Source organism: Larus michahellis, chromosome 12 (genome assembly GCF_964199755.1).
Source record: "Larus michahellis chromosome 12, bLarMic1.1, whole genome shotgun sequence".
NCBI classification, from domain to species: Eukaryota; Metazoa; Chordata; class Aves; order Charadriiformes; family Laridae; genus Larus; species Larus michahellis.
In genome coordinates, this window is record NC_133907.1 from 3,187,738 (window position 1) to 3,214,782 (window position 27,045).

General features: G+C 38.9%; 1 protein-coding gene across 7 annotated transcripts in view; it reads right to left on the bottom strand.

The window, feature by feature from the left end:
- DIDO1 (death inducer-obliterator 1) overlaps positions 1 to 27,045 on the bottom strand; it is a 60,470-nt gene that overhangs the window by 12,885 nt on the left and 20,540 nt on the right. For all 7 annotated transcript variants that reach the window (XM_074605351.1, XM_074605357.1, XM_074605353.1 and 4 more), the window contains 13 exons: positions 25,346 to 25,444; positions 24,077 to 24,980; positions 23,438 to 23,756; positions 20,234 to 20,446; positions 19,523 to 19,745; positions 5,504 to 5,972; positions 4,433 to 4,592; positions 3,601 to 3,717; positions 3,268 to 3,375; positions 2,687 to 2,822; positions 2,014 to 2,560; positions 1,240 to 1,393; positions 120 to 209 (listed from right to left, as the gene is read on the bottom strand). In XM_074605351.1, the coding sequence (XP_074461452.1) occupies positions 120 to 209; positions 1,240 to 1,393; positions 2,014 to 2,560; positions 2,687 to 2,822; positions 3,268 to 3,375; positions 3,601 to 3,717; positions 4,433 to 4,592; positions 5,504 to 5,972; positions 19,523 to 19,745; positions 20,234 to 20,446; positions 23,438 to 23,756; positions 24,077 to 24,980; positions 25,346 to 25,444 (3,539 nt within the window). The remainder of the gene's footprint in view (positions 1 to 119; positions 210 to 1,239; positions 1,394 to 2,013; positions 2,561 to 2,686; positions 2,823 to 3,267; positions 3,376 to 3,600; positions 3,718 to 4,432; positions 4,593 to 5,503; positions 5,973 to 19,522; positions 19,746 to 20,233; positions 20,447 to 23,437; positions 23,757 to 24,076; positions 24,981 to 25,345; positions 25,445 to 27,045) is intronic.

Genomic DNA, 27,045 nt, shown 5'->3' on the forward strand with positions numbered 1-27,045 from the left:
AGTTTTCCAGGTGTGACCTACGTCAGCATTTGCTGTTTATTAATTTATATTATAAAAAGTTGTCATTTTATATTGCTGTATTTTTCTTCTGGGTTTTGCAAAGGATTTTAAGTGTATACCTTAGAAAGCGAAGATTTGAGTTTGCCAACATAATCCCAGACTGTCTTCGGTGAGATCCTCCCACCAATATGAATTGTATCTGGTAAATCCTAAACAAGAAGTATTACACGGTAGTATGAGAAAAACCAAGAGAGACTAACGAATAAAAGCAGTGCAGGTTGCCCCATCCCAGCAGCCTAGTGGATAATGCACTATTATATTTCAGTAAACTTTTATACATAGTTTTCTAATTTCAGACAGGCTATTTCTAGATTTCCGGGTGTTTAATTATGGCACGTTACCATAAGGCTAACAGTAAATACGAGAGAGAAAAGGCACTCCCGAACAAGGATGGCAGCAGAATGTCTAATAATTCTGTACGCTCATTATTGACTTTGTTTTTATAGGGAAGCTGCTATCTGAAATACAGATTTTCTCCACACTTTCGGTTTCTCAGGAAATGCTGCACTCGTGACTCCAAGTCACATGAATTCTAGCGAGCTTCCTGTGTTAAGGACAGTGAAATCCATTTTAGCAAAAGCAATACCAAAAAGAACCACCAGCCCTGCTAATAAAAGTCCTAAACCACACATTTGTGTTTGAAACTTCCTAACAATCACATAAAATGCTTATTCATTTTAGCATAAACCTTTATACTATCTCATTATCTGAGCGTACACCCTCCCAGAATATCATCCAACTGTTTTTATTTGAAAATTAGTAAAAAGGATGATATTTTCAATAAATGACCAAACTTTTGTAACAGATCACACCAGTGACCCATCTAATTTGAGAACAGAACAAGACATCTGCTTTAAAATACTGGCTCTAAAACTTCAAAAAAATGAAGTTGAAATAAAGGTATGTTAGATCCATGTTAGAGCCTAACTTATGTATAAACTAGTTTAACGAGAGGAGAATTCTTCACAAATTTGTGAGGAATTTTTAGAAGGTGCTTTTTTTTGTTGTTTTCTTGAGCTACTTTTCCTATTACTAAAGGGATGCCATCACCACTACTACAGTTTCAATATATCTATATATAAATATATATAGAGATATATATACAGCGACCCCAGCCTTTCTAGCAACAGGAACTGCAGCACAGATTGATTCTAAACACACGAAAATGTCAGTTCTAACCTCACTAAGATAATCAAAGCACCCGGAGACAGGATATGCTTTAGTGACAAATTTGGCCACACTTTGCATGTTAATAAATCCTTTCCAAATGGTGTTGAGACGAGAGAGAAAGAGGGAGGTGTCGCTGTCTTGAGGTGAGCGTGGCTCTGCAACACTGCAAAACAAATCCAAAACAGAAAGGTTACAGAATACAAATGAGAATAGTCCCTTTTTTTCTTTTCTTCCCCCCTCCTATTGATCAAATACTCAAGTAAAAGAATATGCTACAAACAAAAATCTTGTAACTGCAGTTTCATAAGGATATACTTTGCAATATTTACTTTTACTACTGTATATACTCAGAATATGAAAGAAATCCACTTCTTTTCAAGCTGATCAGTTGGTTAATTTTAATTCATATTCATAAATTCAGATGTAACAGTATTTTAATATAGGATGAAAATCTAGAAATGCCTTTAAACCATCTCTCACGTACACGCTTTCTAGATATTAATGTACACACAGACTTCTAAGCCTGCATAATACCCTTCAAGTTTTATTTATCTGTTGAAAACACGTTGTGGAATCTTTGCTGTCAACATATACTGATGCTCTGAAAATTTTGCCAACGACAGAAGGTAAACGAGGAGATGGTAAATTAAAAACCTGAACCCAGCTACCTGAGCTTTAAAGTGAAACATGCTCTTTGACTGGGGGGAAGGGAAGGGGACGTGGGACTTTGAGGATAACCACATCAAAGATTGGGTAGCTTGGCTTACTATTAAATATACGCACTTGATATTGGGTGAGTGATGAACTGCTAAGTATCTTGGATCTGGTGAGGATGATGGTTTTGTTAATATTGATTTGGGGACAGTCATAACTGGTTTTGAAGTTTCCTGTTTTGTTTCCCCTGTTGAAACTTTGTCAGGTGCGGGACCAGAACGCAGGGCCGGTGTCGCAACACCGGAGGAGCTGCTCATTGCTGTCCTTGGGTCTCTGCCAGAAACCGTTACGGTTGTGACAACTCCGCCGGCAGAAGAGGCAGGAAAAGCAGAAGCCTCTTCAGGTACAGAAGAATCTGTATTGTTGTGGCCCTGAGTTGTAGGAATGTAAGTTCTTTCAACGCTTGACTGAGAAACTGTTTCTGCTACTGGTCCGACGTCGGTTTCCATCGCGCTTTCAGAGGCAGCCTCTCTGGCAGGCTCTGCTGTTGGGGCTGGTGCAGAACTTTCATACTTTGGCTGAACTTCGGGTTTTGATTTCGATTCCACCTTTTTAACTGGAGCCACTGACTTCATCTTCTTAGATGGTACTTCATCTTCAGATGCTGAAATCTGACCTATAAATTTATTTTAAAAGCTTTTGATTACTATTTAACAATGAAATAGTTTGGAGAAAAACAAATAAACAAACAACAGCCTTAACATAATTCTTTTACTGTGCACAAAGTCAGGGCAGTAGATACCTGTACAGATTTTGCAGTTCAGGTCAAAAAGGTGGGCTCGATGTTGACTTGTTGTATCCTTCAACATGCTGCTAAAAACATCTACAGAAGGAGCACTGTTTAAATTTGGCACAGATCGGGATGACTCTTGCTGCTCCTAAAAGCGAATAAACACAAAACATATTCCAGCGGATCATTAATTTTAACCATAAAAAAAATATTTTGGGAAGCATTAATTAACTTCAGGGTTTGTTTTTTTTTTTTTAAATAAATTAAAGGCCTCGGTTAAAGCATATCAGATAGGGTTCTCAAATAATGTTTGTCCTCCTTTTATTCCACGGTGTTTTGAAGTAGATAGCTAATATTCAGAAATAAAAGATTTCTCTGTAAATTGACAACGTTTCAGAAGTGCATGCAAAACATGCCCATCATTTGGTTGTTGCACTCCTTCAAACTACAAGGGAAAATGCTCAGAGCACACCTCCTAGCTAATAATATCCTTAGAGTTCATTTAAAAAATCTGCACTTCTGGTGAAAGTGATGCCCTAGTTACCACTTATCTCCCTCGACCTCTTCTTTCTGAAGCAATAGCCAATACTCACATCAGAATCAGACACTGGCGGAGAATCTTCCATATTTACAACTGACATATGTTCCCGTTTTACAGCTGTTTTCTTGATTTCATGAGATTTGCTTCTTGACTCTATCATCTGAAAGAAACAAAACCATTTTCGTAAAAAGTCCACATATTTATTTTATAATTTTATTCCCTACTTCGTTATCACTTGGTTAGTTATAGAGAAAAAGTATACTAAAACTGAACATTATTAGTATTTCATTATGAAGAAAATGGTGCATTAATGTAACATGGGTGGTAAGGGTTGGCAAACTCGCTCTTAATTCATAAGGACATAGGGGAAAATTATGTTACTTACTGCTTTAGCTGGTTTCTCTTTCCATACAGACAGTTCTTTAGATAAAAGTTCTTCTGGTTTCATTCTCACTAGTTTTGACAGTGAGATTTCCTCACGAAGGACACGATGAAAAAGTCCCTGAAAACAAAACAGACTTCGTTGCCATGCTGAAGAGAACCTGCTTGGCCAACTAATAAGATTTGCAGTGCTGAACAGGCAAAACCTGTTCCAGTTTCTTAATTATCTACTAATAATACCAGCTACTTATAAACAAATTTGGAAAGGTGGAACAAACAGAAAATAAGGATGAAATAAACAGCAAGTATGAATTTTCCTCGTTATCACCAATATCTATCAATATAACAGAATAGGAATGTCAGAAGCTGAGCAGCCACTCTCCTGTTTCATATCTATTGTAGAAATTAAAGAAAAAAAGAAAAGAGGAGTTTCCAGTGTTCTCTAGTGGATATTTTCATCTGCACCGGCATCCATTTTTTTCCTTTTAAAGCATAAATATGATCATCTACACAGGTAGTATCCACCACGTACTACAGAATGTCACAAGAGGAGCAATTAATAAAGTCTGTATTTTAAGAAAGCCGTTCGGTAAATAAGTATTACACACCAAATGCCCAAACGTAATAGATACGCATGACCAACTAAAGTAGACTTTGAATTCCTTCTGGATAATTTTTTTTTTAAAATATTTGAATGGCTTTATAATAATCTTTTATAATATAATTCATAAGCCTCCATCTTGAAACTCTTAATCTTGAGGGTAGAGAGTTTGACATATCATTAAAACCTGAAAGTATGTTTCAGTATATGTTTACTATTTAAGGAAATTCCAAACCTGATTTTTGGGGTCCTTGAGATTGAACATGATGCTACGGTATTTACTCTTGTATCTGTTGTCCGTAACTTGAAACAAATTAAACATCTCCTTTTCAATATTGAGTGCTACTTTCCCTACTTCACTCTCTGTCATGACCAGATCATCGCTATCGTTGACTCTGTTAAAAACAAGAAAGGGTACGTGCATTTACGTTAGGCATGAATCTTCAGGTAGCATTCATAAAAACTTAACTTTTCAGAGGAAGGAGCTGACCTGGCTCCTCCTCGCCCAGTGAAGGCTCAAGTCTCCTTTCGGTGACACCTCAAAGCCAAAGTCTATCTCGGCACCTTGAACCATGAGCTATGGCAACCTGCCAGCGCTGGCCACAGGCCCACAGAAGCCAGCCCTGGTGAGCAGCCGTCAGCCTTTACCACCACTCCTGCTCATGGCACCCAAGTCAGGAGCTTTCTGCCCTGAAGGACACAGGGAGCCTCAGCATTGAGTCTGAGTCCTACATTTTCCACTGTGAGCAGACACCACCAGAACACAGTGCTCTACAGTAAGTACAGATGGCTGGGATTAGCTTGAATAATCCTTGTGAGGCAATCTGCACCCGTTCGGTTTGGCTTTTTGTTTGTTTTTTTCGCACCTAAGCAATACATTTGTCCACTGACCAGGGTTTGTTGTTGACTGTTATGTTGGGAGGGGAGGGAATCTCTACTTCAGTAAGGCTTTAACCTTTCACTACGCCATTTCCTATACTGTGTTCCCTACCACCTCTACATCTCCAGCCACCACCATCACCAGATTTTAAAACTTCAGAGCACCTGCATTAGAAAAGCTTCCATGCTGTAATCTAATGCTCCGACTGCAATTGCCTCAATATAAACGGAACAGTGAGGTTTCTTTTTTTTTTTTTAAAAGCTTTTTTTTTAACATAAATCTGAAATGCCAGTTACACCTGTAGTAATTTGTAGTATAAATTCAGTCCCTCGATACCCCTTGTTAAGAAGTAAATAAAACTCTGCAGGCTAAACACCTACATCTAGTTGTAGCTTCCTATATAAAATAAGTGCTTTGAATTCCCACCTCTTCCATAAAATTTCTTTTAGGGACCGTCGAATATTTTGTCGAATCTGCGAGTTGGGTTGTGACTGGATAGGGCTAGCTGATGCTTTTGCTTGACTACTTCCAGATGCGGTAGAAATGGAAGACAGTGAAGGCTTTTTGAGTCCTCCACCCAAACTGGAAGATGTAGCTGGTTTTTTGGAAACTGATGAGCCATGAGAAAGAGAAGAATGTTTGGAAGGAACGCTGCCTGATGGAGGAATGCTGCCTGATGAAGGCCAAGGTTTCTTGGGAATTACACCTTTGAAACTTCCAGCAGAAGGTTTAAGTGGTTGCTTAGTTAGTGATGTGCTAGAGAAGGACGGGGACTTCTTTGAAGGCAGATTTTTAGGGAGAGAAGACGTCTGCTTCTCCATTATAGATGCAACAGCTTTCTTCGATGCCGATGTAGGCTCTGCTCTATCTTCATGCTTTTTCTCTTCCCTTTGAGCTGTTAAAACAAAGAAGAAAATACAATATTAAAGGCTTAACCTTGTAACTTCCTATTCATGAAGATCCGTTACCATCTATAAAGAAAAGTCTGTGAAATGACATCTCCAGAGAATAACTATCAAGTAGGCAATTTAAGCTATTTACTTTCACTAGCCTTTTTAAAAGTCATTTTAAAAAACACGCAGAGGTTGACATAATTTTTGTGAAGAAATTTGTGTCTTCAATCCTTCAGAGGTTACTTCATCTTAGAGGCCGACTGAAGAGTTTCAGAGAGTTCCATTTTGGCTTTAAAGGTTGAAAATTATATTTACAATCTACGCAAGAAAACTGAAAAGCAAAAAAAAAAAAGGCACCACCTTCAAAGATTCCTGAGTGGGATAAGTTTCAAAAACACACCACATTTTCACACATTACAAAAAAAAAAAACAAAACAAAACAAAACGCAATACAACCCACATCTTGTATTTCCATGGCAGAATTCTCATAGCAATTTACAGAACCTGTTTATTACAGAGGCTGACCTGATGGTAGAGTCCATGAATTTGAAACTGCAGTACGACCTTAAGTTTAGTATTATTGAAGTTTCATAAACCCTTTCTCCCAGACTTTTTATTTTAAAGAGCAAGCAAAGGCAGACAAGTTACGTAGCACAGAAGTTGTTTAAAAAATTTAAACACATACTCAATGTACTTGGTTGCTGGCATTGATATTATACTGGTGACGTCGCCATAAACTGTTATTAGATCTTCATATTCAGTTCCTAGCTAAATTCTAAATTTATAGAAAAATATGAATATTGCTGCTCAGTATTGCTGTGACGATCGAATGTCCACCATTTGCAAACTATTCCATTCACACTATTCCATTTAAACAATTCAACACAGCAAAAAAAGCCAAAACCAAAAAAACAACCCCATACCCCCAGCAAAACCCCCTTCATTTCCCGGACATTAAAGCTACCTCGGGCTAACACCAGCACATTTATCCGGACAGCGCAAACAAGGAAGGGTTGTGATGGCAACTACCAAAAAACCTCTCCCGAAACACAACTGTTTTGATTAGAAAAGCAAAGTTTTCTCCCTAAAAAAGCCTTTTCTTCTCACAAATCCATAGATAATCACTGACCAGTTAACAAGTTAAATTTTAATCTGATGTTTTTAGCTAGTGAAGGTTTGTAGATGAATTAGCCCAGAAGCCCTAGCTGCAAAATGCAGGGCACTTCCTGGGAAAGATCCAGGAATTTAACTTTCCATAATTTTACCACAGACCAAATGGTCCCTTCTTCACCTTCCAGATCTGCCATAATGACAGCAGGAATTGCTAGGAAGGGCCCAAGTTGTCCAGTCTGTCTGTTCTGAGATGGACTTGATGGGGACAAAGCACTCCCGTGAAGGATGGTCCAAGAAACCCCACAAACCAGCCCAAGCTCGCAATGGAAACGCCCCTCAAACAGGGGAAGATTTGGAATACTTAAGGAACACGGTGTGATACTCCCTAATTCCGGGAGGAAACGGCCTTGCAACCTTCCTCTGTGCTTAACGGCCAGGCACCCCCTGAACGGAGCATAAGCTTCCAGCAGAAAGATGCTTCTAACCCCGGTTTCTTTAACAGGCTCTTACTGACAGCAGTTTGGCCACAAACACACAAACCAGCGGTTAAGATGAACTAGGAAACGATGCTGTACTTCAGCTTTTATAAGGCGAAGTATAAGGGTGTGCATGAACTTCTGCTGGAACACAAAGAGAAGCCAGAAGATCCAGAAATACAGTATATTTATCCTTTTTTTTTTCCTAGAAGCATTTTACAAGTAGATGCTGTGAGGAATTTTTCTGAGTGAGACTTAACTATCCGAAGTGCCAAACAAGAGACATGCTGTAATGCATTCAAAATTTTCAAGGAATGTGAAAATTTTGCTATAGATTAAAATTATTCTTCTTCCATTACTCCCAGTTTTCCCTAGAGACTGGTCTTGGTTCCTGTCATGAGCCTGAGCTGGGGAGACCTTCCATGGGACCCAAAGTGCCTCCCTCATGTCCTCACCCCCCTGCCCCGCTATCACCACACTATCGCTTTGCCAGCCCCAGGACGGAGAGGGGGAATTGGGAACTATTGCTGATGGCTTTGGTTTGGGCAAATTGAGCACCCAAAACTTAACAGAGGTAAAAAGCCAAAACATTCTGAGTTATTAGTCCTGAATAAAGAGAAGGCGAATATCCAAAACATGCGCACTGGTAACGCTGCAGGAATTACTCTAATTCCATTCCCTTTATCCCGGTTTATTGGATCTTTCTTGTCCCTTTTGAGGCAGGCAGGACAGGAGCACGTTCCTGGGACTCATCACGGAAAGGCAGGCCAGCACAGCCCGGGTTCCAAAATGATGACAGCAAAATTCACTCCTCAGTGCTACGACATTTTAGTTCTTTTGGTTTATAGCACCAGTACAAAATGTGAAAGTCTAAATTTGTATTTAATCCTCTATATGCTACCTTTTTAATGATTAGTTCAAATTAGTTAACGAGAACTACATCAATAAAAATTAAAAATAGCGGTTTTGTGTCAATCAGACATTGTATATATGAGAACTACATCCACACCAAAGCTATCTGTTACCAACAGCCATGTCACAGTAGGAATATGTGCTTGTAAAATAAATAGATAAAAGTAGATTGAAGTTCCCAGGATTGAAGGGCAGCAGAATGAGTAAGTGTCCAAGAAGAAAGATGCAGAAGCATCCCTTATTCTGCAGGTTGACATCATGGCTATTTAGAAAGGTTGCCGAAGTGAGGTGTGTAATTCTGTGCGTCTTTAGCCAACAGAAAATGTGCAACTAGTTCTTAAGCTTCATGAAAGTTTAACAGTTTCAAACTACAATGCTACTTTATACCAACTAAAACTGTCTACCTAGCAGGATGCGTTGATTAGAGAAACCGATGGTATGGATTTCGTATGTACTAATTCAGTCACATGTAGGTTTTTCAGCCCTTCAGAACATCTACCAACTACTCTATCAAATTTACAGGACACCTCACTGTATTTGAAGGACACTGTCAAATCGTATGCACGTTTGACAAAGAATCAAGACTACTTAAACCCTACATATGCAAATAACCTTGGATGGCTGTAGATGAACCTAATTTAATAAACAAACAAACAAAAAAATCTTATCTCCTATTTTGACTATGAGAAACCAGAATTTTTGTCCTGTCAGGTTTTGGTTTTTACTGAGATTAGTGTTGTGCCGCATCATCCAGCTGAGCCAACTCACTGTGTCTTTACTCAGGTCTCGGATCCAAGGCAGAGGTGCTGAGTGGGAGGAAGGACGGGGCTGTGGCTGCCTCTTCTGGTGGCAGCTTGCCTCTACTGACTTAGCTGCAACGTGAGCACACCCCGAGGCTCACACAGTCTTCTGATAGGTATGAAACTATGGCAAGTGTGTGTTTGGAAGAGTTAACAGAACTGTGTACTCTTTTCAGAGAGCAGTATGCTGACACATGTGGAATTTAGCTCCTGAACAGATGCTACAGTCGCTCAGCAAACTGACGGAAGATATAACGGACCAGGTATTCTCTCAGAGCACCGGTTTCAAATCCCGTTGCCTTGCAGTCCACAGCTTGAAGAGAAGACACAGGTCAATGTCTACTATATACACTGGCCACTGTATTTTTTACTGTGAGGTTTCCGGTCCTTTTCATCAGTAGCTCCAGCGTTCCTACAATATATGCTTTTAAACAAATTTAAAATTAAAGGTTAGAGGTGACTACGGAACATCAGCCTATCCAGCCTAACAGACTAATAGGGAGCTTCACCACAGACAGATTAGTGCCAGAATAAGGTATTCAGTGGCTTTTCTATTCGGCACTTTTGAACACAGAGGTGTACCTCTCTTGGCTTGATGTTAGAAACGCTATTTAAAACGAAATAGTAATTCCTATTTTCCCCATTTTGTCCTGATCGCCACTTATTAGGACAGCAACAGAATTCTTATTGACTGAGGAGAGGCATGGGCTAGAAAGACGGAGGTACAGACAGAGCTACCCACCCAGCTCATTTCCAGAGTGAAACCCAACGAATCCTCTGGCAGAAAGAAGTGCACTCATTGCAGGGCTTCAGAAACAGCATTACTATGGTACGTTCGCTACAGACATAACTATGATCTCTCCCACTAGATGTCAACAGATACAGAACCCCTCCCCTAAGGAAATTCCCTGTGAAGCTAAGCCAAATATTACAGCACGAAGCCAGGAACAAAACTTCTGTAAGCGGGGGAGGACACAACTGCCCCATTATCTGCTGCGATACAGAGGAGTCTGTTGGAAGCCTGATGGTTACACAGCCTTCACTCCTGTGCAGCTCAACACTGGTGTTTCAGCATTGTAATGTGGTTGTTGAGGCCCAATTTAAGAATGATTTCCAGAGTGTGGCACTGTTTAATTTTGCATGAAGGATTTGCAGGATGCACTCATACCATAATCCCTCTCCTACGCTGGCAGGCTGTGTTTTACACCACCAGCATGGAAATTATCCAAAGGAAACTTCGCTCTTCCTCTGATCTCGTCAAAATACTTCTGTGGAGTGTTCAAGCCTACGGTGGTTCTTCCCCCCTTCCCTCTCCACCCGATTTTTCTTTGGAATAGCAGCTTTACAAAGACACTGCAAAAATCCACCACCCCCAGTTTCTAGTTAAATGATCTCATTTGTGACGGGTATTTTGCTGGAGACATCATCTGGTTTTCCCAACTTTTAAATACTTGAAGAAACGTGCTATTACTTTTGTTTGCATAGTTTTAAAATTATTCAAATCACACTTTAAAGATCTTCAATTTCTTGCTCTAGTTGATGCTACAAGTTTTAAACGATGCTGTAGACAAACTATAGGCAGTTACACTTCAAGAGCCTGTTTCATAATGAGTCTGTAAGACTCAGATTTTTTAAAAATCTTTTCATAAAAAAAAAAAGCATCACAGCTACTACTACAGAACACTAAAAACTTCTGTTAAATATGTCTTGCAGCCGTGCAAGCTGATTGCTTGTTACATAGTACTGATTATACTTTCCCTACAGAATTAAGAATTTGGCATAAGGCTGTTCAGAGATCAGAACTAGTGCCTCTGATGTCTAATACTGTCTTGTCATTTCCCTGGGATCTCCTCCATCTACACTAATCCATCTCCCCTCCCACCCCCACCCCAGGATAAAACTCCTGAAGGCGATGTGTGGGGAGCCGAGGCCGATGGCTGCGTCGTCTTGTCCAGCTTGCAGAGCTGTCCCCAGTGGGAGCCCCGGCACGGGGGAGCAGGAGGTGGGCAGCCCCCCACTGCAGAAAGCACTGCCTTGCCCATCGTCGAGCCTTCGCCAGCCCAGAGCGCGGGGCCGGCTGAAGCACCTCTGGGTTCTACAGAGACTTTTCATGCTCTTCTGTCACTAAAATAAAGAGGTTAAAAACAAAACAAATAACTACGACTAACTTTCAGGTGTATGCACAATATACATGTTTGTGTGGCACCAACAGTAAGAAAGCTGGCAGTTAACATTTTTCTGTAAAAAAAAAAAAAAAAGATATCTGTAAAATTCCATAATACAAATAATAAAAATCTAAGAGGAGTACAGCTACTTATGACCCACCTTTTAAAGTGGATCATTTACGACACTTAAAAGGATTTTTGTGTCCTTTTCAAAAGAAGCCTAACATCAAATTAGAGGGAGGAAAATTCACACTAGTGCAGCTTGGCAGTTGTTAAAAAAGCAGTAATACCTGTTAGAAGGTATCCTCCAACAGCCTGCGTAAAGGCTGGCCAGAGGTAAGTATGTTTTTTTGAGAAGAGCTAATCTCTAAAGAAAGGCAACAGCAGTGGCCTTTACAATAGCTTAAATATCCGCTAGGAATGCAGGTGTGAAACGACCAACCAGAAGCAATAATCCATTTAGGAATTCACAAAAACCCCCACTGGCATTTTGAGTGTCACTCAAAAATCGGCCTGTGTTGTCCTGTGAAGTTCTGCACGGTGCCGCAGCTCCTTCTCGCCCAGCTGCAGGAAGCTCCACTGCCCGGTTCTGTCCCATCCTTCCCGCCTGCGGCAGCTGCCCCGGCTGAGCAACGCAAACAGCACGGGCAGCCTGGCTTGGCACACGTCACAGCAGAAAAGGACAGTCTCTTGGCTCAGAGATGAGATATCTCACCCCACTCTGTCAGTACCTGAGGATTTAGGAACTGCACTTTCCCCTTTGTAAAACTGTTGAAACAGAGGATGGGCAAGATTTCTCAGATTTGAAACTGGTGGTGTCCTAACAGCTCCCCTTTGCCACTCAGCCCCACCATGTCCTAAATGGACGTGTCCGACACAGCTGTGGTACGACCCCTTTCTGCACGACTCATGAGAAAAATAATTTTAACAGAGAATTTAAACTAGCCCCTCCACCCCAACGCAGTGGCTGATACCAAACTTTAATCCATGAGTTCTTCCAAAGTGAAACCTTTTGATGCATTAGCCAACTTAAAAATCTGAACAAAACACATGGGTGAGCCGGTGCTTTAGACGTCAGTTACAAAGCACTCTCCAACGGGAGGTCACTTACCCGTTCCGAGCCGTTCCTCAAGAGCAGCCCTTGCAGTCACCCAGCTGGTTTGCACGCCTGACATCTCAGAGCCTCACAACCTTCTGGAGGAGCCGGTCCCGTAAGGTGCCACTGAAGCACCCTCTGGTGGCACCGAGCGCTCAGTGCCCGAGGCTGTGAAGGTGCTGTTTGTAACCGCTTCATTTCCAGGGTCATTCAACTGTCGCTTTCCTGAAACCTGTTTTTGCTAGACTTTTTGTCATTTCCCTTAAAGATAGCTGAGCGTTAGTTCTAAATAACTCAAAAGTGTTCATCTACACTTACAAAGGTTTCAGTGTTAGTTTTCACTGTTACCTGCCTATGGTAATACGTGTCTGCTTCCACTTTCAAGACCAAATCATACTTTATTGTTAAGCACTAGCGTTTCAGAGGTGGGCCCCTGTCCTGCCGCTTTTCTTCAAAAGCCTCAGTTCTAGTCTGCACAATAGTGAGCAGCTCATAATTAAGCTGACTGTGTGCCAAGCCGTTATATTTGGGCACACAAAGAAAGTACATCTGTCTTTAAAGTTAATTAATTTAGGAAACTCTGAGACAAGGGCCTTTTCTGTGCTGGCGATTTGTTTGCATTCAAGCCAACCCTGTAGCTATGCTCATGCAAATCTGTAGCTTAGATCCTCAAAGCTTTGTTTTAATCTACATGAAATTATAATGATTTATCTGGTCTATGTTAGTCGACTACATCTTCACAACTACACCACTCCCTAGCGAAAAACAGGCACTATCTGCTGCAAAAAAAGGGCTCCTTATTTTCCAGACCATTTATGGATTGGTCTCACGACTCCTTGCAGCAACAGGCCATCTTCAGGTTCTGAGTTCGGTACAGACCAGACGCAGCAAATCATCATCAGCAAAACTTGACTCCAAAGTGCAAGAGATCACCTCAAAACCACCCTTTTATTTGAGGATTAGCAGAGGAAGATCTTTTTCACTGGCTATGCAGTCAAGTGAGCAAGTTCAAAGAACTGAAGAATATTAGTAAAAGAAAGCAAAACAGCAATAGAGGGTGGTGAGTTGTTGGGTTTTTTTAATCAAACTTTCATCGCTTTCAGTGTTGATGACGAGAGATAAACCACCCTAACATTCATAGTGCATCCATAAATCGTACCATGTTTCTGACCCCCGACCCTTTCCCTCAGCAATGGCTCCTTATACTGAAGCCATGCACCCATTATGGCCAGAGCGCTGGCTGTCTGTCGTCCCAGCGCCTCAGGGGTGCTAGGTGCTTGAAAGGCAAAATAGGAACCATGCCAGCAGCAGGGACCAGCCTTCCTAACTTAAGAGACACGGCAAAAATCTTCATGTGGCTGGCAGCCACAGGACAGATGTAACATACCTTGTAGAGCAGAGAAGGGGAGCTCCAGCAGTTCACAGGCAGGAGGTGGTAATCGCTCCCCACGGATCCCACTGCTCCTTTTAATTGGCTGGGTCCCAGGGGATGCTGGTGCCAGCAGCCGCTACTGGTCTGGCTCGCTCCACTGCCAGGGTGCCGGCCCCCAGCAGCCCTGGGCCAGCACAGCCCCTGCCATCCTCATGGCACGAGTCAGCACTGGAGCTGCCTTACACCAGCCGCTCCGGGACTATAATCTTCCCAAAGCCAGATCTCCAAGATGAACGTCTCAGAAGTTCTGCCAGACTCATCTTAGGTGTTCTGATTATTATTTAGTCCGTGAACAGCCTTTCTGAAAACTCCTTGAGTTACAAAGGGTCAACGCTAGACCTACATATACAGCAGCCACGTGCCCCAGAAAGTTGCCAGTAACATAAAAATAAATAATTCTTTTTATTCCCTTGGTACTACTCAATACTTATTGCCTCTTAGTATGGGTCTACATTGCAGAATACAGCATTAAGCAAAGCTTTCAAGGCGTTAATTCCGATGCCAGTAGTTTAGTTGTAACAGTATGGAAGCTGGCACCAGCAAGTTTTTCCTATGGGGAAGAACTCACACCAAAACAAAAGGGCATCGAGTTTAACTACAATCAGTCCTTGCAAACAAACATATTTATGACTTAAGAACAGCTCCTCAGTTTATGTAAAATATTTTTTAATAGTTAAGCTAAACCAACAGCGGTATATCCACAGACACTGCACTACTCAATTGAAGAGCAACAACTTACTGGCACCAGTCTGTGTGCAGACAGGGCCTTAACATTTTTGTTTTCGCAACGGTACTTACAGCTTCCTACATCGCTTCTACCTCCTGAGCCATAACTCCTCTGTCTTGAGCGCACTGCATTTTCCCCCTACTCTCTTTATAGTGGTATATTTTCTTTCTTTCCTGCCTTCGGACTGTCATTACAGAAAGAAAAAAAAAAGTGACACAAGAAAAAGATACATAGATCAGGTATGCTGCAATCTAAGCATTTTGGTATGCACATCACGTTTTCTGATGATGGGCTCCCAATATGACTGTATTCCCTTTACGAAGTCTCTGTATTTTGTTAGAGGTGTATGGGAACAAAGCAGTACAAGTGCCCTTTGCACCTGAGATCGATACAAGCAAACACTATTCACTTTGTGAGTAGCTCTTGTGTGTAGAAACGTTTAGCTGTGGAAGAAATGAAGAAAACTGAAAGGGGACAATAAAAGGAAATGTACGTCACCAGAGCCAGAGCTCTACAAAACCGGCCTCCCGCTTCCAGGAGGTGGCAGCGTTGTCTCCATAATTCACAGCTGTAAAGCAGGAGAGAAACCACAAACACTGAGCTTTTCGCTTAAACGCTTCCCATTCACTCAGTCCTGCTCATCAACAACAACTATGAAGCACTAGCACCAAATATTATAAGAGACAGCTATAAACTCATACTATTTCTCTGCCTGCAGTGAAGCAAACAGAAGTTTAGTGGCTTGGTGTAAAGTTCTCAAGAAGTTCTACCCCAAGAACAATAATAAGAAATAAACATTTAATGTTTATTTTTTATCTAATAAATCCTCTTCAGTCTCCTGTGCACTTAGTTACTTTTATCAATAAATGCAGTGAAGACGTTTACGTAGCTTTAGCACCCAAGTTGAGTAAATTATCAGTTCATGTATTTCTTTTAAGTCTAGTAAGTCAGCTGAACTTCAAAGATTCAAAGCCCTGATGAGTACTTGGTATACTTATGACTGAGTAGTTTAAAAACTGGGATACTGCAAGCATCTACCATCTTCCCCTCCTTTTGGATTAATTTTCTATTTTAAAACGGCTAATACATTTGCTGCTGACTTCTATTTAACAATTAACAGCAAAAATATAGAAAAAAGTCTCAAGTTTTCTTCTATCAAGCAGAAAACCTGTGTTCAGGTGCTTCAGACATATACACTGACACTGCTGACAGACCTCTGCATCAGCAAACTTCATGTTTGAAGTGTACCTTTACCCCCTCTTTACAGGGCAGCAGTGAATATAATGGACAATTATTCCTACAAATGCAATATATGGTAATAATTAGCGTAAAACATTAAATATAAAAGCCATCAGCAGAGTCAAATAAGCAGTGAACTGCTTTTGTGGTTCCTTCTGGAATACAACATGTTTATATTACACTGTTTGAAGTTTGTCCTCATCCAGTATAATTAAAAATAATGCTTCCTATTATTGTAAGATGTATGTCAGTCTGCTCCCAAAACTGAAACATTTCAGAAATCACTTCGGGTGGTGCTTCCCCACAAACACCTAGGTGATCTCACTGGATAAACGAGAGTCTGTTTTGCTTTTGTTATGAATTTTACATCTCCTTTGATATGATCTAATTATTGATAATTAGCACTAGCTCACGCGACAAATTCCAGATTTCTATCACAACTTGAATCTCTGAGCATCACAACAATCCATATACTCGTATCAATTTGGAAGCTAGGGTGACTTTGGAAATTAAAGTTGAGCACTGCATATTAAATTAATACCAATTTTCCTAACAAAATTAAAAGCAACACTCCTGAAAGGGAATGTGACACATACCTAACCTCCTCTTATACGTGCAGTTCAAACACTGCCTGAAACTTTTAAAAGCACTTGTACTTAATATTCACTTATCAAAGCAAGGTCAAGGTATTTCCCGCTCTAGTTATTAAATGAATAAATAGGATTATTTTCACTGGGAACACCAAGATGTTACACAGTGTCATTATCAGGCTCCAGATTTTGGTGTACAAAGTCACTTCCAACTACAGTCTTAACTCATCCCCAAAAATACTTCATAACTTTTTTTGTAGCTAAGAAAGGCAAACTAATGGGGTAACACAGAAAAAGAAATTGCTGCTCTATATAAACACATACTACTAGCACCAAATATACTTTCTTTTTTTTTAGATGCAAAATAGGCTGGGAGGAGAAAAGGGGGTTTGGTGGCAGGGTTTAGATGCGAATACACGATATGCCCCTATCACCCAGCACCTCTGTAAGAATGGCTCATTTTCTTCTTGCTATTACTTAATAAAACTACTGTCATACGTTAACAAACCCAAAAATCTTGTACCCGACAGGTACAGAGTAAACGTATAAAGTAAATCCATGTCTGAAATATGATGAGCTGACTGATGGAAAGAGTATTAGAGAAATTCTGCTAGTCATAAATTTCCTTAATTCCTAAAGGGCCTCGCGCACTGAGGTGACAGATCAGGATTTGCAGAACATGGCTTGAAGGTCTGGGAGAATGCAGGTGGTATTTCAAGATACTGTATATTGAAGAACCCCGTCCTTATTCTCCTCTAGGTGACCTTAAGTCCAAACATTAGACACCGAGAAGTCTGAATGACATCTTAAACGTCTTTCATAATCTATGTTCAGAAATACGCATTTCTAAGTGAGTCACTTTGTTCCAAGATTAGTGTCTAAACCAGATTACATGTTTTGTCCACTGCAGGTGCTTTTCTTGACAGACTACCTCAGACTTCAAGAGTTCTAACTTTTAGATACCCGAGGTGAAATGAGATGACTCTCACAAATTTTCCATAACGCTCTAACTTCTACGTTTTGAAGAGCACAGAACATTTGTTAAGTGAATAAAATCTTGTAGAATGCTCTTAACGATGAGGCAACAGCAGCTTCTCAGGAAGATTACAGCTCAAGCCCATCCAATCAAAAAGTAGGACAAATTTTTTCACAAATACACAAACAGTTTACCTGGGAATTTAGTAATGGCACAGAGACGCCACATATTAGTACAACTTACCTTAATAATAGCAATCTGAAGTTCTTCCTTGCATTTGATATGAGAGTTCTTCATCACACAAACTATGTTGTTTTCTATTCATTATTGAAGTCTGGTATATACACATATTTTTGAACCAATTTAACAATTTAGCTACAGGAGTCCGATTTTCTACTAGAATTTGTTAAATCTGTATAACCCCCAGCGTGGTAAAACTTGAGAGCCACCCCCCTTAAAACAAAGCCCAAACTTGCAGCCTTAAAACCAGTAATTCCTGTCTCCTAGAAAAAAACCTGTAGCAATAAGGACATTTTAAGTGATACAGTTATAGGGACACTTGCAATTATATTGAGATAGAAAGTGTCATAAAAACTTGATATGTAAAACAAGCCCTTATAGTTTCATTTACGTCTTTCCTAATTTTAGTTATTTTTAAAACAGTACAGCTTCTGACAAAAAAAGCTACAGCTTCTTTAGAAGCAGCTGAAAAAAATAAATCCAAGTTTATCGAAATATGTATCTTAAGAGTTCTCTATAAAAGAGGCACAGGGCCCAAATAACAAAATATGCAACAAAAACATGCAGGGAAAAATTTAAAATATTTAAAAACATTTGATGTGGGTAAACACAATTAAAATATACCTAGTAAGTCTACTATATGCTATAATAATAAACACCAATTTAAGGTAGCCGGCGTCGCCTCAGTGCTTAAAAATTACATCTAAAAAAATCTCAAAGATAATTTATACTTAATGTGTTACTTTACATATAATGTGTTTAATAATTAGGTTTATTTCTGAAAAGAAAATGCAAAATTGGCTAAAGTGTGGTTAAGAAAGCTGTGAGAACTGCATTTCTGAATTCATTAATCTTCAAGTGAATAAACATTAGACACCAGGTCATGTGCTTTGTAAATGTGAAATGGAAGATTTCACCTGAAGTTCCACCACTGCATTATAAAACTACTTAGCTGGAGCTAATAAAAAAATGTCATTAGCAGAAAGACTTGTTCAGGCTACAAAGCAGTAATTACTTACCTTTATATGAGTTATATGGATGTTAATTCAAAAACCTGCAAAAATATGCAAGGCAATATCTCCGCCTAATATCCACTTCAGATGTGTTCTTGTGTGTGTGTGGATAATGTGTGAAGTATGAAAATACAAAGGAAAAAAAAAAAAAGTACTGCCTCCCCCCAAACTTAAAAGTAAAGAATGGTCCTTAAATTATTTCACGTAAGGAAGAACAGCAGCAGGAAGAACTTGGATATACTTGACAGTTAAAAGCTGTTTGCAGAAGTGTAAGTATCACTGGATACCACGTTGAAGATTTCTTTCTCGGCACTAGCACTGAAAATGCAAGACCTGAGAGAAAGGTGCCAAATCTAAATTACAAAAATACAATTCAAATTAGTACAGTCAATTGCTGATTCACGGTGCACACTGTGCAACCTTTTTGTAAAACTGAACACGAATGTATCGATACTTACCTTTTCTGGTTAAGAAACAGTTATTGTCTTTACAGGGAAAATTTAAAGCTTAATCATGTAGTTTTCATCCAGAAATCAGCTGGGTAGATTGATAGGCTCTTAATCATACAACTGATACAAATGAAACTCCTAAAAGCGTCTCCCATTTGTGTTTATCTCTGTGTGCAAACCTTTGAAGGTGAAGAAAAGTAGTTTGGTGCCATATTAAGGGGAAAAAAAAAATCCTAAACTCCCTAGTCTTGCAGAGCCAAGAATGGATGGGTATTCAAAGAAAATGTAAATGATTATTCAGGAATATCCCTATGCGATACATACATTTGAACAACAGTGAAGATGAAATGGCAGTCCTTTCAGGCTTTACAGCATTGTAATTATGATCGCTTGCCCAGGACGGCGTGGTGTTTTCTGCTGCTGGCTCTTTAGCAATAGGTTGAGTGTTCACCTCCGTCTTGGCAGTTGTCAAAACAGTCTTCTTCATATTCATCTCTCTTTTCTCAGGAAATTGTCTCTTTTGGTTTAAAAGAGGCTTAATACCTGCCTGTATGATTAAAAGAAGCTTCATTACTAATAATCATAGAATATATATAATATTTTACAAACAAGCAGAGATATAGTTACATACATGTACATAAATTTCTTTTATAGTAAGCTCCTGTAAATACACTTGAAATGATGTAATTTCAGATTCAAGTCTATAAAGCAAAGGTAATATACACTGTAACTTCAGGAAAAGAGAATGGTAAAGAAACCACCTGAAAACAACAGTATTTATCATCAAGATGTGGGGATTCTGCTTCTTTGTTTGAAAAACTACTGCCCATTTTATAGTGGTCTCAAAAGGGAAAGAGGGTGGCTTTTATTTCATCTTTTTGCTTCCCAAAGCATAGATACAACACAGTCACATTAATTCACAATCCACAGTAATTCCAAATTACTGTCTAAAACTCAGTAATTTAGAGTTTAAAAAGGTAAAATTAATTTGGAATTAAATTAAGATAAAAGGTGTACTGCTTACACTTAGCTTACCTGCAGCTGAGATTTTGGCATGCCAGGTTTTTCAGATTTTGGTTTGATCTTTTCTTTAGGTTTTGGTTTTGCATCTTTGCCAGAACTTAAAATCTTCATCGTGGCTGCTGCGTGTTTGAGAATGCAATCATTGCTGCAGTACACAGAATCAGGCTGAGCCAAGTTAAAACAGCCAGGACCGATGCACTTTGATGCACCAGGAGCTTCTATTATCTATGGATTGAAACGGAGTGAGAGTTCAAACTTCAAAGAGGAATCAACAGAAACATACCTTTATAATATGAAGAAATGTTTACATACATGTGTGCAGACAGCAGCTAGGACTGTTAGTGACCTGCACAATTGCCAGTGTGAAAACTTTCATTCGTGATATAACAGAAACAACCCATAGAAACTTAAGAATTTCACTCTTGTAACGCACTATTTTCAGAATGTGTTGTACTTTCAAGTGGTTGGTCTGCCTGCAATGAACTAAGGCAGGCTGGTTTCCTAAACTTTCAGATCCCGTGAGAACACAAATGTGTTTTTCTGATCCTCTACATCATGTGAAAAATCTCCTTAATAATGCAGAACTGGTTTCTCAAGAGCAAAGTTTCTAAAATACATTTTACTCTTGTATCCCCATCAGCAGCTGTCCTCAACTATGCACATATGCAAAAGGAAGTATGCAGCTATTCAGGTGTACAGATAATTCTTGCTCTAGAGGTTTACCAATTTTAATTTTCAAGTCTCCAACTTACATCAACACAACCCTTCTCCCAGATAATTTTGCCATAGCCGAATCCTTCTTACGCATTGAGAAGTTTGCATACACAATCTGTATTTTCCTCTACTTCACAATTACTCTCCATTTATATCGAATTGTTATATACTATGAATTTCCTCTTCAAATGTTAAGGTTTAGAAAATAGCACATTCCTCGAAAACAGAGTATGTTAGGTCAAAGCCTAGAAATGTGTGGAAGCTCTATAGGCTCCAACGTATCGTCTCTGGGTATTATGCCTTTAGTCTCACTCTTCTAGATTACTCCTAAAAACGTTACACAAACTAACCTAACACTCAGAACTACTGGAGTTTTAGACAGCCTCTCATGTATCAATAATCTGTAATTTTTAACTACCAAAAGCAAGCTTTTCAGGAATATTTCCAGTAAAAAAAAAAAAAAAAAAAAACATTAAAAAATTATTTGCATAGTGTGGCTTATTTTTCCCCAATCAGAAGTCAGTAAGACAGCATCATCTGCTACAGATAAAACCTGGGTCTGAGAATTTTCCCATAAAAATTAAGTTTATGCTTTAGAATACTTCTCCATCAATGTACACACCAAACTGTGAAGTACAAGAAAGAACTATCAATTCATGTTCCCTAAAATGCACCTCAAACTTCAGACTAACTGAGCTGTCATTTCTAATTAAGGGCATTAGCTCAGATGATGACAAAACTTTTAGTGTTGATGTCTGTACTTATACAATTTCTAAGAGTTTTAATCGCAAACCTAAACTCTACAGCTGTTGCTTATGGACAGCAACAAAAAGGAGTCTCTCTCAAAGCGCATAGAATACTGGTGTAAGAGAACAGATAAAGTGCATAATGAGACTGTTCAGTCACTGTAACCTAAAGTGATTTCAGCACATCAACACAATAGCAATGATCTTTTTGCCCAGAATAGGCAGGGAATTCCACAGCAAGAGCGCGGTGCTTGTTTATACAAGCCATAGAGGGATCTTAACTGAGGAATGAGGGACAGCATGGGCTGCAACACAGACTCGACTGCTCAGCTCTCTCAAAATGTGTTACCACCTGGCAAACACAAGTAGAGCAATTCCGTTCCACTTCCAAATGCCAAAAGAATACTAAAGTATAAGCAGTTCTTCCATAAGAGGCAAGGAGTTAATGATAATTATGGTTTTCTTTCCCTAAAGGAGAGATGCCTAACATGTTCAAGGAACTTGTTAGCATGCTAATAGCAAAGAGTAATTGGTGATTCTCAGAAGCAAAACTTAAAATTAACACTGTCAGTGAAATGCAAATCAACACCAACGGATCTGGACTCTCAAAAACATTTTTGTGTACAAAGAAGTACAAATGTATTTGAAACTGTATTTGAAAACATTTTTGAGAAAAATGCTGTTTTCTACATATTTATCTTAAAATAGTAAATATTTATATATTAAGCTCAAACTGTTCTGACCTATCCATTAAGCTCACTATGCTGATATGGATAACTCTACTATTTAAATTGACTAGAACTGGGTGGTGTTCCAGAAATGTTTTGTAGAAAATGTATTACAACAGAAAGATTCCTCCAGAGAGATGCTTATATTCAAAATCATAATACTTTTCTAGGGATGACTTCAAAGTTTAAAGATAAGGTGTAAAAGAACAAATTCATACACAAAAAATATGAACAGCTGTACCATTCTAACAGCAAATACGCTAAACATGCTCTTCAAGGCATAGTAAGAAGAAAAAGAAAGTGTTCAAGACGTTGACATTGTGATAGTAGCTTGGGCAGTACAAAGACAACCACTATAGCATGAAGTTTTTTTAATTTGTGTATATTGAGCTGCAGAAGCTTCTTTGCCTGCATTTTGAATTGGGCATGGAACTTGCCATTACAAAATTTAAACTTCTTTTAGATTTTATGCCAGAATTTGCAATAATTCAAAATACACATTTTAATGTTTAAAAAAGGCAGTATGTACTAATAACCTGAAGAAGCATCAGGAAAAAAATCAGAACTTCAAAGACTAACTGTAAGTACAGAGAAAGTACAGCTGGAATTAACTCCACCACAGACACTTGTCAATGTTAAGTAAAAAGTTTCACTATCATCGAAAATGTCAACAACTGTTTGAAATTATTTCAGAGCTAGTATAAGCCAGTCCAAAATCCTAATATTTTTATTAAAAGAACACCTTATTATTTGACCAGGGCAGAAGAGCACAAAGTTGTAGTGGGGCATTTCCTTACACCTACATAAAACTTCTAAATCCCCCACTTCAGAAAAACCACTTTCTTAGTTTTAGTTCCTGTACTGATAGAACTGTGGATAAACTTCTGCTAAACAATAATATTTAGCGGGTTGTTCAGCTTCATGTTTAGCTTTAAAAAACTAAGTCAGATTTACAGCCATGCAAGTAAGCCATTGTCACAATGCACTTAAGTGAAATACGAAGAATAAGAAACAAATCAAATACTTACAGGCTGAAATATCTTTAGTTTTTTCTTCCCACTTGGATTTGCAGCTTTTTCAATCCTACCCTTGATTCCTTGGTCCTCAACAGATTTTTGTTCAATTGTTCCGATGCTTGTGAATTCTGTGCCATCCACATTTACTTGCCCTGCTTTAGCTTCCTGCTGGTCTATTTCTGAAGCAGGCTCATCCTGTCCTTGTAGAATGGTGCAGTTTGGACAGATATAGTCCTCACCATTCCTCTCCAACAATCGCCCTCGAGCCTCAGAAATACCCACGCAGTCACCATGAAACCATTCCTCACATCTATCACAACAAATCATAAACCTGAAAAAACAAAAACACCAACCAAGGAACAGTAAAACATTGTGAAATTAAAAGACAATTAATACTTAACAGATATTTCAAGCAGATCTTAAGTACCCCACTAAAGTACCAGTATACTGTTCTGCCCTACTGTTCATTTCTGTATTCATTTGCTTATCCCCTCTTTTTAAACGTTTGTTATGAACTCCCCCCCAAACTTGAAAGCAACCCAACAGCTCATTTATATACTAAAAAGTAAATGTTAGCATTTGGTTTAAATTCTTCATCACAGAAAACTTCCAACTACTTGCATTGCATTTGTAGTTGAAACCTTTGCCTACCTGTTGTTATGTGGCTGACGACAAATACAATACAGAGCATTTGGGTCATAAATCTCAGACTCGGGTTTACTTTTGGGCAGCTCTTCGGGTTCTTCATCTGTGACCCCTTTTGCGCTGAGGGCAGGCTTTACCTCCTTCTGAACCTGAAGATCTTCGGTGTCTTCCTCAGACACAACCACTTGGCTTGCAATCTCAGTGCTGTCTGCAGTCTCAGGCTCTTGTTTGACAGGCAACTCAGACTCAACTTGTTTTTCACGCTGGGCGTCACCTGTTTCTGTAGGATCTTGTTCTGAATTTCTCTTCCTCAGCCGGATCTGTATATCCTTCAAGGTCAGCTGCACAGGTTTCTCTTCAACACGTTTCTTCCTTAGTCGATTCTGCAGTTCCTTTAGTGTCAATCCATCACTGTCGCTATCAGAAGTATCACCTTCCTCTTCCTCCTCCTCCTCCTCTTCTTCTTCTTTTGTGCGTCTGCTTTTAGAGCCTTTCTGATCCTTACTACTTCTAGTGCTAATCCTCCGAGTTGCAGGTTTTATATCTGGAGTGCTCTCAACACTGTCTTCTGAAGCAGTTTCAGCATCTGTAGCTGGGCAGGATGCCGGTTCACTCGAATCTTCCAGAGCAGTAGGGACACTCCTCCTTCCTCGACGCCTTACTGTTGTAAGAAATTCTTCCACTCTTTCTGTTCGTTTTGGTTGCCGTCCACTACGCCTGAGGTTTAAGCTTTGCTGCTGCTGTTGTGGCTGCTGTTCACTAGAGTCCACATCAATATCTCCTGCACCTTCTCGCTTCGCAATTGTAGTCCTTCGAAACCCCCAGGTTTTCCTGAACTCTTTACTTGTAGGCTTGATAGTTTTTTGTTCCTCCTCGTTGCTTTGCTCACCTTTATCATCCAAAACTGATGCTAAAAACAAGGGTAGAGTTATTAAACTGGTGGTGAATTAAGATGTTTTTCGTAAGTGGGTTTTTTCCAACATAGTATTATTAGTATATATTAGTATATATAGTTTGTGATAATAGATCCAGATACCTACACATATGTATCTCCACCCCATTTTATAACCCTGAACACAGATAAAATACTTTCTTGTGAATGTAATAGCACAGCAGTAACCATTAAGTAGGTCACTGAACATGGTGCCAACATAATCCAGCTGTTATAAACTCTTTTGTTATTTAAATACAGATATATCCACACATATGTATACACACACACACAGAGGACAAAAAAGCATATTTTCTGCCCAATTTAATAGGAAGAAATCTTACCAGGAGAACTATTTTCCATGTTGTCAGTATTAGATTCAGATTCTAATGGCACTGGCTGTGAACTTACAGCTTGTTCCATAGTATGGGGAGCCTGATATGCTGAAAATAAACATAAGGTTCAAAACTGAGATTCAAAAATATTCATAGCCTAAGTAATTATTGAACATTCTGACGTAATCCCATTATGCTAATGAGATACTGTTTCGATAACACAGGGTTAGACAAAGAATAATGAGGGTTTGGATTTTAAACAAAATGTAAAAGCCAGAGAAATATCCCAGTCTTCCTTATTAAAATAAACTAGGTCTATATGTTGTCTACTAAACAGTTTCACCATTATTTTTAAGTTGTTTCAGAAACACTGGTGGGTACGCAGGATGGAGCAATACATTTTCCCTTCATTACTTCTCTAACAAGTTTTATTGGTCAAAAGAAATTATACAGAAAAGAACAAAATAAAAATCTTCTCAAACATCCCCTCTGGATGAAAGAAAGAAACAAACAAATCTGCACTCAATGGAACCTGAGAAAGGCTCCTTGACACGATTATTTACAAAAAGGTTTTCAGCCTATATGATCTACCAGAATGACCGAAAAAAAAAAAGATTCAAAGAACCTCCAACTATCACAGATGAAGCCATAGGAAAAAATAAAAAAATAAAAATCTGTGCTGACAACCAGGATCCCTTTTTTCTCAAAAAGGCATTTCCAGCATACGAGGAGACTCTCTTATTTGAGAAGACAGAAACAAATAACAAAAATAAATATAAAATCTGAGACTGCATTTTGAGCAATTCAGGAATAACCTGGTTTGAACAAGTATTAAAATTGGTATTACGTCATGGTGCAATGTTTTAAATTAATTGCATGTCATGTAAATGCTCTCCTAAACGAATGCAGAAATTATGTTTTGCTGTCATTGCAATTACATTGCTCATGTGAAACTATAATACACAGTAGTAAGTATATCTCAATGAACTGGGTAAACAGAAACAGTGTTTTAAAAACAACAACAAAAAACAAGCCCCAACTCTTCCACAAAAATATTTTTGTTATAGTTACATGCGCATGCCTGGCTCAAGAATCACACAGGTAAGCCAAAAGGAAACACTAACAGAATTCCTAAATAAAAGTACTTGCTGAAAGAATCAAAGGTATTTCTAACAGCTGTACATATTACAGCTACAAGTTCTCAGAGGCATCCTTCAGTAAGTTCTTCCTAATCTTGCAGTGTACACTGGGGATAAATGCCTCCTTATTTCATATACTGCATCAGTTACGTTAATGTTCTGTCTTATCAAACATGATCGCTCTATAGTGCGACTCCTCTGCTTTGGTGTATTACATATAACAATGTTAAAACAGAAATGCAACTGTCAATGCTATGGAAATGTAAATATCCATGCAGCTATGTTAAAAGTTAACACTGAAATTGTGACTTAAAGAGTCATTTCCATGAGATACTATAAATGCAGCAGTAAAAGCAGCAGAATCCAGAACATCAATTTCAATAGTAACTGATTACTTTTAACATTACAGCCAGAATGAAAAGTGAATTTTAAGCCTTTCCTACACAGGTAAAAAGCTGAAATGGCTTTAATTCAATATGAAATCCCATTAAGTTTCCCCACAAAAAAAATCACTAACTATACCTTTTAAATAAACAAAACAAAAAAAAACTAAAACCAACACTAAAATTA